Genomic DNA, 17,073 nt, shown 5'->3' on the forward strand with positions numbered 1-17,073 from the left:
GTCACAGATTTTGAAATTTAGTTATTAAATAAGGAAACTTGGTGTTCTGTAGAAGTTCACACACATTTTATTTCTTGAATCCATGAAATTAAAACCTCGTGAATATTACTTAAAGAGTAAAATCTGAAACTCATTTCTAACTAATGCTGATATATAACCTTTGACCTTTTGAAAACACGATTGTCTTGAAGTCTGACTAAATTCTAAATATACAGAAAAGATTTAGGTCTTTGAATGACAACAAAGAAGGAATCGTTTTTACCGTGCAGTCGGCACTAGTTGATATTTCACTTCCTTATTTAGCCAGTCTATGTAGATACCAGGAAGTAGTGAATCAAGGGTCATTTATAGCTGTCACACAGTAAACAATGGTCTGTAATGGCAGGTGAACCAAGGCCAGTGAAACCCTGCAAAGAGAGGGGGGTCTGTCAATCAGTATCCCGTGATGTAAGCTTACTTGAAGTTTTCATCATAATGGGGATTTCAATGACCTCATGTCTCCATTTCCAGACATTTTTTTTTTTTACGTAAATTTCTACTTATTACATGAGGGGGAAAAATATGGTGTCTTTTCTGTGAACAAGCCACCCCCCTCCCCCTCCCTGTTTTTATGTGACTATGTTTTCCAACCATAGGTACAGCTTAATTCCCAAGACTCATGACACTTAATAAAAAAGTAAAGTTCTACAAAATTTTAGTTAGGAAATAAATCCTAAAATTGTATATTTTTCAGGTATATTAATCTTAGATTAGTAATATGCAATGAACAATATTATTTGTTGATAGAGCCATCTTTTCTATAATCAAAGTTTTTTCATATTTTGATGCATATTTTGACATATTGTAAAACCTCTTCATTCTTTGCTTACACAGATTTTACCCTCCTGATGATCCACTTGGCCGACATGGACCCAGCCTTGATAACTTTCTACGGAAGAATCCAACCATTCCAGAACCACTAGCTCCTCCATGTCCATATGGAAAGAAGTGCACCTATGGGAATAAATGTAAATATTACCATTCGGATAGACCCCAGCATCAGAAGAGTGTCAGTGAGAAATTACAGGAGCAAGCAAAGAACAGAAAAGAACTGAAAGCAAGGGGTGATATCAGAGTTAGTCATGAATCAGTTGGCAAAACAGCTTCATCGTCCAGTAGTGATCTGAAAAAAGCTGTCAGTCCGCAGAACTCTGCAAGTATCGGAGATCGTAGATACACACACTTGTACAAAGAAACGAACATACCCAAACCCAGGCAGCCAATGATGGCAGATGGTTCCAGACCGGACGAGGCACTTCAAAGGCAACCGATGAGATATGATCAGTATATGGAGCCAGGGCCACGTCCCATGATGTATACCCAGAGACCTCCATATATTAGAGATGGTAGCCAGTACCCCTACAAAGCACACACACATCCTATACAGGCATATAATCGTCCACCACCACCAATGGCCCAGCAGTATCCACATACCTCAGACATCACGGGATACAGACGGGAGGCAATGATGCATTCATATATGGATCCTGATCTTGCAAGTGACATGCGTAGGATGAAAATTGAAGAGCAAAGGTATTAAAGAACCTAACAATCTTTACAACTCATTCAAACCTCACCTTCAATATCTAATCGCTAATTATTATAAAATACATTCTACAACTTGACGTTTAAGTATTGCATTGAAAAGAACTGATATATTTTGCGTACCTATGAAAAGGATAATGTAAACCTAGATATTGCACTACTACAAAATTTGGTGATTTTACAGTCTTCAGCAAGTTCTCGAAGACAAATTTTCTCTCATTACCAGACGGGTATATTGTGTTCATGTATAAGAACACGTTTTAGTCACTACTTATTTTTGCGTTTTTGTTTTCCAGCAAATTAGCAAAAATAAGTCTTTTAGTGAAAATTTCCAGGTTTAGAGTGTATGAATGTTTTCAGTATGTACGTGAAATTATTATAAAATATGCAGTATATGAGCATAAAAGTGATTTTGAATCAGATGGTTTCAGTTCCAGACCCTACCCTGCCACAAACTAATCAAATAATAATCGTCACGTCAGTGCTGTAAGGTTGTATCTGCCTATACAATTGCATAGCAGATATGACCGTACTGCACTGACATGACGAATTGTGCAATGAAAATGTGGAGTTTTTCTCGCAAGCACAAACCTTGTGTTTTGAGTTATGAATTATTTCTTACTGTTGTGTTCTTTATTGCCCACAGTCCATATGGTTATGTTGAGCAGGGACCAATGGTGCCATACGCTAGAGACGGATATCGACAACACCCACCATTGTCACGGCAACCCAGTTATCATCACCCAGACATGTATCATGCACCGGTGAGTAATCGCAACATTTTTGTTTTAAAAAAAAATTTATTTAACTTTTATGATTTTTATGAACAAATTTATCTCAATGTTAAAATTCTTTCATTTTAAAGTGTAAACACTGTAAATTATTATTATCTAACTCTGAATGATCAGGAAGATGATGTGTTAAACAGTGTTCTCGGCACAAAATAATGGAAGTATTTATTGAATGTCAATTTGCAAAGTCAAAGAAAATGTTGTGTATATTGTTCATATGATTGAAGCCAGTACTCTGTAAAGGTTTTAACGAAAATAATGTACTATACAAATAATTTTAATGATAATACACATTATTGATCCCACGAGAGGAAATTGGGAAACTGCCAGCAGTTAAAATTACAATACTAGAAACAATACACAAATTAATTATAGCATGATAGGCACTAAAGGGTTTGGGAGGATCGTAGTGTACGTTTGTATCTTGTGTTAAAAGTTGTGTCATTATGTGTATGTTTCAGGCACAAAAAGGGTTTGGGAGGATCATAGAGTACATTGGTATCTTGTGTTAAAAGTTGTGTCATTATGTGTATGTTTCAGGCCCATATGCATGCTGGTCAAGATTACATAGATCATCATCAACAACAACAACCCCATGCCAATGTGCAGAGATTGAAGAGTTACCCGGTTGAAGGTCCAATCCCAGCAATTCATGAACCAAGGCCTAACATGATACGTCAGAATAGTACATCAGATCCACAGCTCTACCAAGAAAACCAACATGCTCTGAGAGCCCGCAGAACATATCATCCAGATGGCGAGCATAATCATTGGCATGAAGAACAAGCCTACGCAAGGCCACCCGCTCGCAATGGTAGCGAGCCATCTCTGTGGTCAATACCGCAAAATCAACCCATGCGAGCACAAGTACAGGCAATCCAGCGTCCGGTGAATATCGAGCCGCCGAAAAATCCCAACAGTACGAGTACAGACATAGCGTTTAAAGAAGGTGATCCAAGATTTCACATTTTCTACAATCTGACCGCTGTCGGCTTTTCTAACGAACAAATTACATCTGCCATGCAGAGACATCCAGATGAAATGGACCCGCAGATGATAATTCAGGCAATCGTTAATAGCAACTAGTTGCCATGGGTGGTGTCAAGTTATCACTTGTCAAATTAGGTCTAGTGTAAGTCATCAGACAGAAGATGATCGCCTCCAGTGATATGCCCAACACCACTCACTGTCTGCGGTAAAATGTCACAGACTTTCTAACATGATAATGCCTACACTTAACCCGCCGCTGTTTAAGGTTTGGACAGTATCTAGGGACACATGTTTGTTTTTAGTGTCTCCTTTGTACACATAGATATCTATAAAAAAAAGGAGGCTTGTACTCGCCATGTAAACAGCACACTCAGGTAGAGTCCTTCGTGCCAAGGGAAGGAAGAGAAAGGCAACAAGTGGTTGATAAAACACCATTCCTGATAATAATCATGTACAGTTGCGAAGTCAAACAAAACGAGAACTTGATATTACCAAGCCTTCAAAAGTCTGCTCATGTATTCTAATAGTATTGTTGTTTTTACAGATACTGAAAGAGCTTAGAATATTTTTTCTGAAAAAGCAGTACTTTTTTTTAGCTCGGCCACACAAATGCCAAACAGTACACAAGAAAAGTGAACATTCTCGATCTTTTTAGGATATTATTTCTGTTTTTGAAATGATAGAGGATGAAAAAATACGATTTCGTGTGTACCTGTAAAGTTAACGTGGGGAAAGTCTGAACGTCTTCATGAATGACAAAATGCACTGATGATTTAAGTCAGTGAGGGGTTGACAAGGTCAAAGGTCAATGTGGGGGAAGGCCAAAGGTCAACTTGCAGTCATTTAGGAAAGTGAGGGTATTAGAGTAAGGATTCCAGAAACTAGTTTTAGTGTGTATATTTTTTTTGTTGGACACCAGTACTTCTTACAAGTGTGCTGCTGTTATTAAGTTTTACTATTTTGTGCACCCAATAAGTGCACTTTTTAATCTTTTATGCACGGTACGAGCAACTCACGGTGTGTCTTTGCAATATTTTTGCAAATGACAACATACAGGAGATATTTATCCTGCCTAGTAGTTCATACAAGTTGTTTTTAAAAAAAGAAACATTGTAAAATTATCATGTTTAAGTACAAAGCGTGTAAACTTTTAATGAAAGTTGTCTCTTTTGTGAGATGTATTATAACCAAGAAAATTATAACGTAGATGTGTAAAACGAGCTCCTATACGTTGGTTTATTTGTTTAGACATCACACCCCATTTTAACATAGTTTATTAATTTGTCTTCACTGCTATCTAACAAGGTAACTGTTCATATTTTCTGAAAAATTGAACACTGAAATATTGAGTTTTCACCAATAAGTTGTACTTTTTATATACGTAGAAATTTTTTATTTCATGTATATCATATGTTATACAACAATTTGAAATGTCAAGTTACCAGTGCATAGAATCGTAACGCACAACTATGGTAGGTTTGACCGTACACATTGAAAGTGTGTAGACTAAAGTGGGGGGTGGGGGTGGGGCTACTGTTTGGTTGTTAGGACAGCTTCTAGATAATGGTCATAGTGTAAGCATAGCATACCATGCTAACTGTACACACTGAAAGTGTGTAGACAGAGGGGGTACCATTTAGTTGTTGGGACAGTTTCTACAAAAGTCAGAATACCGTGCTAATTTTACTCAAATTATTTCCTGAACATATACAACCACTATGTAGTTGTTTTCACAGAATTTTACCACAAATACATCCCCCCCCCCCCCCCCGAGTTATTTATTTCGATCTTTCATTCATTTATCATAATAATCAGCCATTGACCAATCGTATAGGAGCTCTCTGTAAGTGCAATAATATTTATTGCACCGTATTTACACCTTATAAGACGAAAACTTAAAAATGTCTTACTGCAGTCCTCCTAGGTGTACAAACTCAACAATGTCAACTTTGAGCTTTTTTTTTGGAACACTAACTCCAAACACGAAACTTGGATGCGTGTTCTCATCGGAAGAAAAAAAACAACTGATTTATCACACTGAGTCAAAGCATACACTCTTGTTTATCTGTGGTCAAGAATGAAAATGTGGAAAAATTACCATCGGCATGATGGAAACAATGTGATGTCATATGACCACTTGAGGTTAAAGTTCAAAGTTCCAGGAAGGTCAAAGTTGACAGTGTTACAATACACTGTATGGGGGACGTCTAGTAACGAAGTATAGCCAATGCTGGCTGCATAATAAATTTATACTCTATATATCTTTTTAATTGTAAATTGTGATTTCATATTTCTATCTGTTAGAAGCTAAGTATTTGTTCAAACTCTTGTAAAAGTTTGCTTATTATATCTAAAAAAAAATGATAAAAAAAAATGCATAGTTTTGTTAGAATCTGTCAGCTAGTGTAGTCTCGTTGCATGCATGCCTGGAAAACTTTTCAAAAATTGAAAATGTGTTTTTTTTTTTTTCTGATCCATTTTGAGAACACGTTGTATAAAGCACTGTAAGTAGCTCATTGGTGGAGTGTGTGCTGTTCTATTTACTGGATTATTGAAATGTTCTCGTCATTTGTTCCCGAGAAATTTTATGTGATTTCTTTTTGTATATTTCATAGTTGTTATTGGTGTTTGTCTGTCGAAATGAAAGTCATTTTTCTCTTGTATTGTATAAATGAAGCCTAATAACCAAAGTATATACTTGTTATGTTTATGTGTGTAGATGAAGGCATTATGATATACCCATCATAAGGTTAGCACGAGAGGGTGATATTTTAAATTATTTACTGTGATGTGGGTAGAAAAAGTGGGTGATATTTGAAATTATTTACCTGTGATGTGGGGTCACATTATTGACCTGAAATAAATTACGTTGTATCTATGTATGACGTTTGAGTTCTGTGAGTTTCTCTCTCTCTCTCTCTCTCTCTCTCTCTCTCTCTCTCTCTCTCTCTCTCTCTCTCTCTCTCTCTCTCTCTCTCTCTCTCTCTCTCTCTCTCTCTCTCTCTCTCTCTCTCTCTCTCTCTCTCTCTCTCTCTCTCTCTCTCTCTCTCTCCCCCCCCCCCCCCCTTTGAGGAGTTTCTTTATTACTGTATTGTAGTCTATTAATGACAGAATAAGTGCTTATATTTAAAGCTATGGTACCTGAGCAGGCTGCAAACATTTTTGACGAGTGAAAAATTCAACCAAAACCTCCCTGGTAAAACTCCATAGTGATGAAGTAATTACTCCAGTGATAACCTTATCTCTATAGTGATAAAGTTACCTCCAAAGTGATATAATTACCTCCATAGTGATGCAGTAACTGCCATAGTGATGAAGTTACTCCAAAGTGATATAATTACCTCCATTCTGATAAAGTACCCCATAGTGATAGCGCGAAACCATTACGCTTGAAGCTACCCACAACGATAAAATCACTTGATAGCAATAAAACTACCCCCCCTCCTTAATAATAGTCACCCACATAGCGATAAGCTACTCACATAGAGATAAAACTATGCCCATAGTGATAGAGCTACCTCCATAGAGATAGTTACCACCCATAGTGATAGAGCTACCCCAGAGATACAGCTACCCCCACAGCGATAATCTACTCACGTAAAGATAAAGCTATGCCCATAGTGATAGAGCTACCCCCATAGAGATAGTTACCACCCATAGTGATAGAGCTACCCCAGAGATACAGCTACCCCCACAGCGATAAGCTACTCACGTAGAGATAAAGCTATGGCCATAGTGATAGAGATATACCCCCACAGAGATATTAGCTACTTGCGTAGAGATAAAGCTATGGCCATAGTGATAGAGCTACCCCCATAGAGATAGAGCTACCCATAGCAACTGAGTCAACCCCGTGGAGATTAATTTTCACAACATATCAGTAATTGGAACTCAGCCTAAACTGTATCAGTTGATAATACACTCAGACTAAATTGAATGTATGAGGTAATAAACTTAAGTTATAAAACTTGACTTAAATGTTTTCAAAACAACAGGACACCACTTCTTATTAAAAGTCATTTTTTCCTGAAAGATTAAGGTTGTCCACAGTCAGATCTGTTACAGTCAGTTACTTGTTTTTTTAAAGTTTTTTTTTTAAATTTATAACAATTCAGCAAGGCAATAGTCTAATGTGTGTGGGATCAGGAATAAAGTATTGAATCTTATATATATGGAAGTCTTCAGCTCAGATTTTGATAAAAGCAAGTTGACACAGGTTTGAGTACAATGTATGAAATGTGAAGAATAATATGTACACTTGTCGTTCTGTGACTGAAATCTATCCATGATGCAATTAGTTTAGTCTGACTATAGTTTAGTACATAAGGGCTTCCACACTAGCCTGTCCAGAGCTGAAGTACATGGTTAGAAAAAGGAACAACGATAATAGTATTTTAAAGTCGACATTTACTGAACATAAATACTAAAACAAAAATGTGTGAAAATGACAGTTACTATGGCTTTAAAATGTCACTTCATAGTTTTCATGGGAACATTATCATGTCAAGAGATATGGATGGTTAAGTTTGTTTTGTAACATTTAATGCTACTTGATTAGCTTTATTATTGATTCAGGAGTGAGACCGCTTTAGCCCCATCCCTACCTCAACCAACTTATTCATGCAACCAACCAATCAACCAATCCACTCAAAAACAAACCAACTACCCACTCAAGCCATTCACCCATTCATCCAACCAACCACCCAACCCATCCTCCCAATAAATCAACCCACTAACCCACCCAACCCATCCTCCCAACAAACCAACCCATACACACACCCACCCACCCACCCACCCACCCACACAACAAACCAACTTACCCAATGCTATCCTACAGTGATGCTCATTAATCTGATTAAAATCTAACGTGGGAATATGATACAGCTCAACTGTTTCATTTATACCTCTATTTCCTTCAGAAGTGTTGTTTGTTTTTTATTTTGTTTTTCTGGGATTAAGCACCTTCCCCACAAACCACCCCATACACCCAAGGAAGATGTTCACTCCCAAAATCACAAAATCAAAAACAAATGACAATAATATGAAGGAAACAGAGGTAAACAAAGCAACCTAACTGTATCCCCACATCAGACTTTAACCACATTACAGTGATGCTTGACGACAGTTATACGACCATTTATGATTATAATTTTGGACCTGGTATGTGTAATGGTTACTTTCATTTCAACAGAATTTGAAAAAAAATTGTTATTTAAAGTAGTAGATTATGTAGCACTAGTAGTAGTAGTACATGTGTTCATGGAAAAATAATACATATACTTTACGAATTACACCAAATGAGAAATAAATTAGGAAAAAATGTAAGAAAATAGCTGGTAAACTTTCCAGAATTTATCAAGAAATTTGCGAAAAAATTAATCAGTTTTATCAGTACAGAATGGTTTAGATGTGTATGTAAATGTATGTACTCTGCATAGTTGACACTTGGAAATAATCTCAGTGAAAGGCCCACAAAATTTGGAAAATTTTAAAATAAAATTTGGTAATTTGGTGTAGATTTTTGAAATTTTTGTACCTAAATTTGAGACAGGCTTATTAGTCTGTTTTACAAACATACTTTCTCACCAAAATCATGGAGTGATTTTACCAAAAAAAAAAAAAAAAGAAGAGAAAAAATCCTTGGAAATCTGTCATAAATTTTTTGGTGGGAAACTTTCAAGTGTGTAAATAAGTTTGAAAGGGATATGGGTAGTGTGTGATCTGTCTCACATTTCATGTAATTTTTTTTTTGAAAACAGGAAATAACCGGCCCTTTGAATCACAGTATGTTGTGAAATCAGGAAGCAGAGAATGACATCATCACAAAAAACTCTCCGATTACTGTGACAGTTTTGAAATATTTTAAATACCAACTTATTGATATATCCAACTGGGACTATTTTCACTTTTTTGTGTGGCAAACTTGTGACACAAATTACTTATAATGTAATGAGAAATGATTGCAAGAAACGTAGATGATGACAATATTATGTTATATTGAAGCATATATAAAGGTTATAATATATAAAGAATTAATATGTGGACAGTAACGTATATTTACTTTGGAATGGTAAATTTGAAACAAATACAACATTTCGATCCATTAACTATGAACCTTGATCACTCAATTTGATTACCATCAGAATTAAGTCATAACTGGTAGTCTAGCTGTTGCGCCAACTTTTCAGCATATGTCGGTCCCTTTCACAAACATTTTGTAGTTGAAATATAACAGTTGTATAATTCTTGTGACCGACTCAAACCCAGGGTGAGTGTTCTACAGACTTGATGGGTAGGCTGTATCACTCAGCCGTGTCTCACTCACAAACCCAGGGTGAGTGTTCTACAGACTTGATGAGAAAGCTGTACCACTCAGCCATGTTTCACACACAAACCCAGGGTGAGTGTTCTACAGACTACATGGGAAGGCTGTACCACTTAGCCATGTCTCACTCACAAGATGAGCGTGAATTTGTGGGACTACTGGAGTAATGACTTGAACAGTTGGGGACAATTATACACACAGAGCCCACAGGTTTGCCGGGTCTGGGTGACTCCATGATAATCTGATTAAAATCTTGGGGTTCCTAAACTTACAGCTTACAACTGAGAAAGTAATATCAAATCTTATAAAGGTGAAGGACGTCTTATGAATTCACGTTTTTGATAAAACTATTCTTTTTAGTTTAAATTTTTTTCGTGTCTTTGAATTGCTCCCAGCAATTTTCTTTTATGTTGGTGGAGGGTCTATGTGCAGACATACACATTTACTCATTTCTACAGAAATCCATTCAGTTTTGGGACTACATGACAGGGCTATATTGCACACTCCATATCACTTCGCTGTGGAACTGTCAAGGCTTTCCCAGTCAGTCCACAGACAAACCTGTGGGCTCTGTGTGAGTAATCATCCCAGACTATTCACGTCATTACTCCAGTAGTATCTAATAACAACACAACTCCATGCCTTGAGAGTGCCAATGTGGTTATTATTTTCATTCTAGCTTAAATTATGCATAATCCTCTTTCACTAATTCTCACATTCAAATTATTAATTTTGGCAGTAACATCCCAAACACAAATGAGATCAGATGGACAGCTGAAATCCGTTGAATGTACACAGTAGTAGTTCTATTGTATTTCTATAGAGTAAGCATATGGATCTGTTAAAATTTTCACACGTTTTGCTTTCAATCTGCCCTGTCTGTAGTTTACTAAAGAACTAATACATATGGTAACTATCGGTAGTACATATGGTTACTCCACTCGTTGTATACCATTCGGTGCTATAAAACGATATTTTACATCAACAGGTGACATATCGTAAACCTGGGAATATTTCACTAAAGACTTATTTTCACTTATTTTGCTAGAAAAAAAAAATAAGCAGTGACTAAAATGCCTTCTTGTATATGAACACAATGTACTAGTCTGGTAATTAGTTAAAATAAGTAGTGACTAAAATGCCTTCTTGTACATATGAACACAATGTACCAGTCTGGTAATTAGTAAAAATAAGTAGTGACTAAAATACCTTCTTGTACATGAACAAAGTGTACTAGCCTGGTAATTAGTAAAAATAAGTAGTGACATAAATGCCTTCTTGTATAGGAACACAATGTAGCAGTCCAGTAATTAGTGAAAATTAGTCTCGCTGAGAACTAGCTGAAGACTGTAAAATCACAAAAATTTGTGAGTAGTGAAAACATATAGGTTTACAGTATATATTTCTATTCCATACGGTGTAGTTGAAGAGAACAGCACTGAGTCGTGATAAATGATCGTAGTTCAGCACTGTTTCAGCAAGTATTCAAATGTGATGGAAATAGTTATGAATTATAAGAATGTTACATACGTTGATCCATACGGTATAATGTTTATACCGTCGGTACATACTAGTAATCCTGGAAATGTTCACTAAAAGACTTGTGTTTGCTTATTTTGCTGGAAAATGAAAATACAAAAACATGTAGTGACTAAAATGCCTTGTAATTCGTAAAAATTAGTACATACGTATGTATGCACATACATACATACATACATACATACATACATACATACATACATACATACATACATACATACGTACATACACACATACATACATACATACATACGTACATACATACATACATACGTACATACATACGTACATACGTACATACACACATACATACATACATAAGTGCACATACATAAATATATTTACATACATAACATACGTACGTACATACATACATACATACATACATACATACATACATACATACATACATAGATACATACATACATACATACATACATACATACATACATACATACATACATACATACATAAAGACAGACATTTTTAACATTTAGCCAACATCAGTCTAATGCTTTTGAGTTGCTCATCTGGCACTACAGTTAATTCCATTTCCTTATCTTGAACAGAACAACCTGGATTTGAGTATACAATGTAGTCGGTTAAACTATAAGCACTCTGAAGTCAGGAGTATAAGTTCACAAGTAGAACATGTGTAGTCAGAAAACTGTCATCAATATTTCTACAGAAATTATAGTTGGATTTGTGTAGTAAGAATGACATGAACTTGAATAATGTAGTCTGTGGTCTGTGCTTGTAGAAGACTAGTCTAGTTCCTATATGTTTTGGAAGACTAGTCCAGTTCCGATACGTAAGTATATAAGTAGTTAAAAACCACGTTGGCATCCAGACTACTTGAAGACAGGAAGTTCACAAATAGAGCATTTGTGTTCAGAAAACTGCCACATTTTTCTATTTTTGCTCAGAAATGGAAGTTAGATTTGACAAATGATAACATTTCGACACATTTAAATGTATCCTTGTGTGTGTATTATATTACCATTAATGTACTACACTATTTGTTGAGTGAGTGCTAATAAATAATATGACTTAAATTTGTTGTTTGATGTGTGATTTATTCTGTGGGAATTCCCTACCTGGAAGTATAGGCCAAAGTGTGAACAGCATGAGTAGGGGACTTTGTGTGCGTTACTAGTAATTAGTGGGGGCCTGTGTATATTAATCTAGTTCCTGTACGGTATAGTTATCATGTACACATCCACTCGTTATCATTTACACATCCACTCACAAACTTGTGGTTTTGGTTCAGTTAGAAACCACGTTGGCATCCAGAGTAGTGTACATAGACACTTATAGGAGCACAAGCTAAGTTTATATACACATTTTGGCGTAGTTTTGCAATATTTTTAAAAGGTACTCACAGTATTCTACTTTATACCTACCCACCACTTGTAATTGACTGAACTCATACATGGTATCAAGATATAACTCATAAACAGTCTGATGATGTAATTTATCGTACATATCAAAAATGTTGAGGAAATCCCTCCTATGCAATTAACTGTTCTAACAATGTCAGAAGACAATTGTAATGTTACAGCTATAGAAGGCATGCATAGACTTTAACATTATACTGGAAAGTGGTTTTATTTAAGTATTTTTTCACCTGAGTAAAAAGTTTATAAACTCAGCTTCTGCCACTTTAAAAGTGGTACCTATGTACATCAAGATATAATGAAATAAATATATCAGTAAACTACATTGCAAAAGATGAATCAGTATTTAGACAATACATAAGTTTTACTCTTGATTCAGTTGTAAGGCACAGTTGAAAGTCAGTGTGTGTGTGTGTGTGTGTGTGTGTGTGTGTGTGTGTGTGTGTGTGTGTGTGCATGCATGTATGTATGTATGTATGTATGTATGTATGTATGTATGCATGCATGCATGTATGTATGTATGTATGTATGTGTGTGTGTGTGTGTGTGTGTATGTATGTATGTATGTATGTATGTATGTATGTATGTATGTATGCATGTCTGCATGTGTGTGTATGCACACTATGCTCAGAGTGGACAAATGAAGAATACTGAACAATTTTACAACTAAGATACAATAAACTTAAAGACATATCATCAGTATATAGAATAGTAATCTTTATATCATATATATATATATCTAAAATAAAGTCAACAGATTTTCAAGTCAATGAAATATGAAACATTGAAAGAACGTTTACTCTAATGCTGAGTACCTCTCCGTTCCCCTTCCCCTTCCCCTGCTATCATAATACCAGCATTATCAATAAAGTCAAGAATCTAAAATTTGTTCAAGGTAAAGGTCTCTATGGTCTCCATTTCATCAACACACATTAATGTGTTTATTGAAACACCGGTAATAACATTTGAAGTACATGCCTGAAAACTAATGAATTCAGAGTTCACGTACATGTATATAAACATGACTCATTTGTGGTTTCTAGTTTTCAACTAAAGCTCAAAGTCAACACATTTGTGTTTGTATTTGTTATCTGGTTCACATGTGAAAGAACCATTAAGTAAAGAACAGAGTAATTATGGTTTAGTAAAGTAATCACCACTACCATTATTTATATCACTTCCCATGGAATTGTCTCATTTGCACAGATACTAGGCCAATTTGTCACTTACTCATAAATTGAGTTTATGTATGCATTTTTGGGGTCATTTTTGTTGCATATTAATACTTGCAATGAGTACGTGTATGCTACTTACTGAAACATGTGAATTCCATGCACCAAAAGCACTGTGTGACTGAAAAAAAAAATCTTTATTTTTAGTTTTACTGACCACATATCGCATATCAATGAACTAATTTGCATATATTTGTTATCAGCTGTACTAAAGCTGTTATCTGTGTAATTTTGGAGGCAGAATTAACTCAGTGTAATATACTTAAAATAGCCATACAGATGAGGATTAGGTTTTTAGTTTAGATTTTTAATTTATAAAACAATTTTATCATGGTTTCCTACTTGAGAAATCTATGTGAAACAATATATGCCAATTCCTGGTTTGTAACTCAATTAATGACAAAAGATTAATAAATGTGTAACATGTTTGTTATTGTACGTACAATGACAGACTTTTTATTTTTACACATTTTTTAGCTTTTTGCAATGTATTGAGTTACAAACACAGACTTGGTATATGTCATTCCACATTGATTTTTCAAGTTGGAAGCCATGATAAAATAGTTTTATAAATCCAAAATCCAAAATAAATACCAAATCATCATCCATATGGCCACTTTAAAGATGTATTTTTGTGTTCCCTTTTTGCACAAAAGACTTTTCTATATTTTGTCTAAGAAATTGGAACACTTTGGGTCCTTCTAGGGCTTGATTCAAGGGTACAATGCCGGTAAAGAAGCCCTGCTTTATAAAGTGGCGATTACTTTGTCACGATTCACCCATACATGAAGGATTTATTATTTTCATATCTGTTGGTTGTAGATTATTGACACAAACTAGCCGAATTATTGAGGCCTAGCCAAGTAATGTGTCACTACTATGACATATTGAAACTTATCCTGTTCCTACCGGGAAATAACACCTGAGTTGATACTATATGATACAGGCCACACCTACAAGCAAAATGTTATCAGATATGTGCTTGAATGTTTTATTTTCTGTATACCCTTGTGTGTTTTGCAGGGCTGCTGTTTAGGGAACTAAATAATACCCTATCCATGCATTTTTAATCCAGTTAGGGAGCTAGGATAAGGATAGGGATAGAACGTGGCCCTCTAAGTTACACTATATTTATATAGTGACCACTGATAGTCTGCTATACTGCCGGTGTCCAAGGTGTTTGGTATGACAATGTTTTAGTAGACCACCATGCACTAATATGTGTGCATTCCTAATCAAGTTAGGGACTCAGGAGCAAGGATAAGGATGAGGCCCTCTAAGTTAAACCTTATTTATATAGTACCCGCTGGTAGTCCTCTAGCTCTCTGCGTCCAAGTGTGTTTGGTGTGGCTGTTACACTAGATCAACATTTCACTTCAGTCTGTATAATACACTGTGTTGTGCCATAATCAGCCTCCATTTTATGTGAAAGTGGTGGATGATAGGGTGGTATTACATGGCATATCTTACAGACTACCATGTATATTTCATCAAGTTAGGGAGTTTGGAAGACAAAGATAGCACAAGGACGTCTAACTTGCATCTTATTTGCACAGCAAACCACTGAGAGCCCACTATTTTGCTTGCGTTCGTTATGTTTTGGTACGATTGTGGTGTAGTGGACCAACCACGCACTATGTGTGTATTTTTTAATCAAGTTAGGGAGTTTTAACAGGGACAGGGATAGAATGAGGCCGTTTAACTTACATTACGATAGTCCTCCATACTCTCTACTGCCTGTGTTCACTCACTCTTGCAAAAGTAGTGTACATTTCTGTTCACTGAGATCCTACTCAATCATTTGCGACAAAGGCATTCGGTGGTTTTGTGACTATGTACACATACCAGCACCTGATGATAATAAACAAACTGTGCCTAGACGGAATTAAGACAGAACAAGAAAGAACGTTCTCATAAATAAATGGTATGAGGAAATAGAAAATACATTAGTTGTCAACAAACTCCAAGCCAAACATGCCGGACACATACTGGTAGTGAGGATGCAAGGCAAGGCAAGGCACGACACACACACACATCTAAGATTGTACTATTGCGGAATTGACATCATATGTTATGAAATGTCCAAATACGAAAACAGACAGCTAATCAGATTGACTTTTCTCATGGGTACAGAGTCCTTATGGTTGAATAGTATGTCATATTCCAGTTTCCATCCAGGTCAATAGAAGTAGACACTTGAATGGAGACACTGTGTATTCAACGTCTTAAGTCATAGTAGAAAGACAAATTTCAGCTACTGACCTTGAAAATGTTGGTCAAGGTCAAAAGTCTCATTTACCTGTGATAATATGGGAAGAGATACTTGAATGGAGACTCTGTGTATTCAACTTCTTAAGTCATAGTAGAAAGACAAATTTCAGCTACTGGCCATGAAAATGTAGGTCAAGGTCAAAAGTCTGATTAGAAAGCTTACTATTGATGATGTGGGGGTAGACACTTGAATGGAGACTCTGTGTATTCAACTTCTTAAGTCATAGTAGAAAGACAAATGTCATCGACTGACCTTGAAAATGTTGGTCAAGGTCAAACGTCTCATTAGAAAGCTTACTATTGATGATGTGGAGATAGGCACTTGAATGGTGTCAGGGCACAACTTGATATTAATACAGTACAAGATGTATTATAATAATTTGAAAGTGTTCAGTATTCTGATAAAAATAAAAACACAAATTTGCCCATATCCTTTACAAATTTACACACATGCATATAATTACTATGTTCAGACAACAAATGTGAGTTTTGACTCAAAGGAGATATTAAAATTGTAAAACTGATAAAATGGATTTTGAGTCCCATTCACATTGTATTTTGTACTTGACTCAGTATCGACATTAACCACGTACAAATTTTAAATATAGCTTTCATTTGTTCCAGTCATTTAGCAGTAACCCTGAACTTCGACCCAGGAAACTCTCCTTACCTAGGAAACTAAATATACTTACATAATAAAATGGAATTTGGTGACACAAAAGTTGTGTTGACTCTAATCCACCCTCCTTTACCTGACATAATTTAACCCATCTCTGGGCCGACATAACAGTTCATATTTGGGGTTTTATGTGAGATTAAGATTACAGTCAACTCAGAGAGTAGACATAACTTGCAAAGTGTGAACCCATCCAAAAAGTTAGGAAAACCACTCCTGGGCAAATACAATGTCACTTGCATAAATACATTTTTATTTACTATGCATG

General features: G+C 35.7%; 1 protein-coding gene across 3 annotated transcripts in view; it reads left to right on the top strand.

Annotated features, from left to right (window-relative positions):
- The window catches only part of LOC144433463 (uncharacterized), a 60,843-nt gene extending 54,609 nt beyond the window's left edge, over positions 1–6,234 (top strand). For 2 of the 3 annotated variants that reach the window (XM_078121795.1, XM_078121797.1), the window contains 3 exons: positions 874–1,572; positions 2,231–2,348; positions 2,916–6,234. In XM_078121795.1, the coding sequence (XP_077977921.1) occupies positions 874–1,572; positions 2,231–2,348; positions 2,916–3,461 (1,363 nt within the window). In that variant the 3' untranslated portion in view covers positions 3,462–6,234. Of the gene's footprint in view, positions 1–873; positions 1,579–2,224; positions 2,349–2,915 lie in introns of all 3 variants that reach the window. The other variant, XM_078121796.1, reaches the window with a different exon arrangement.
- Positions 6,235–17,073: the final 10,839 nt, after the last annotated feature.

Source organism: Glandiceps talaboti, chromosome 3, assembly GCF_964340395.1.
Source record: "Glandiceps talaboti chromosome 3, keGlaTala1.1, whole genome shotgun sequence".
NCBI classification, from domain to species: domain Eukaryota; kingdom Metazoa; phylum Hemichordata; class Enteropneusta; family Spengelidae; genus Glandiceps; species Glandiceps talaboti.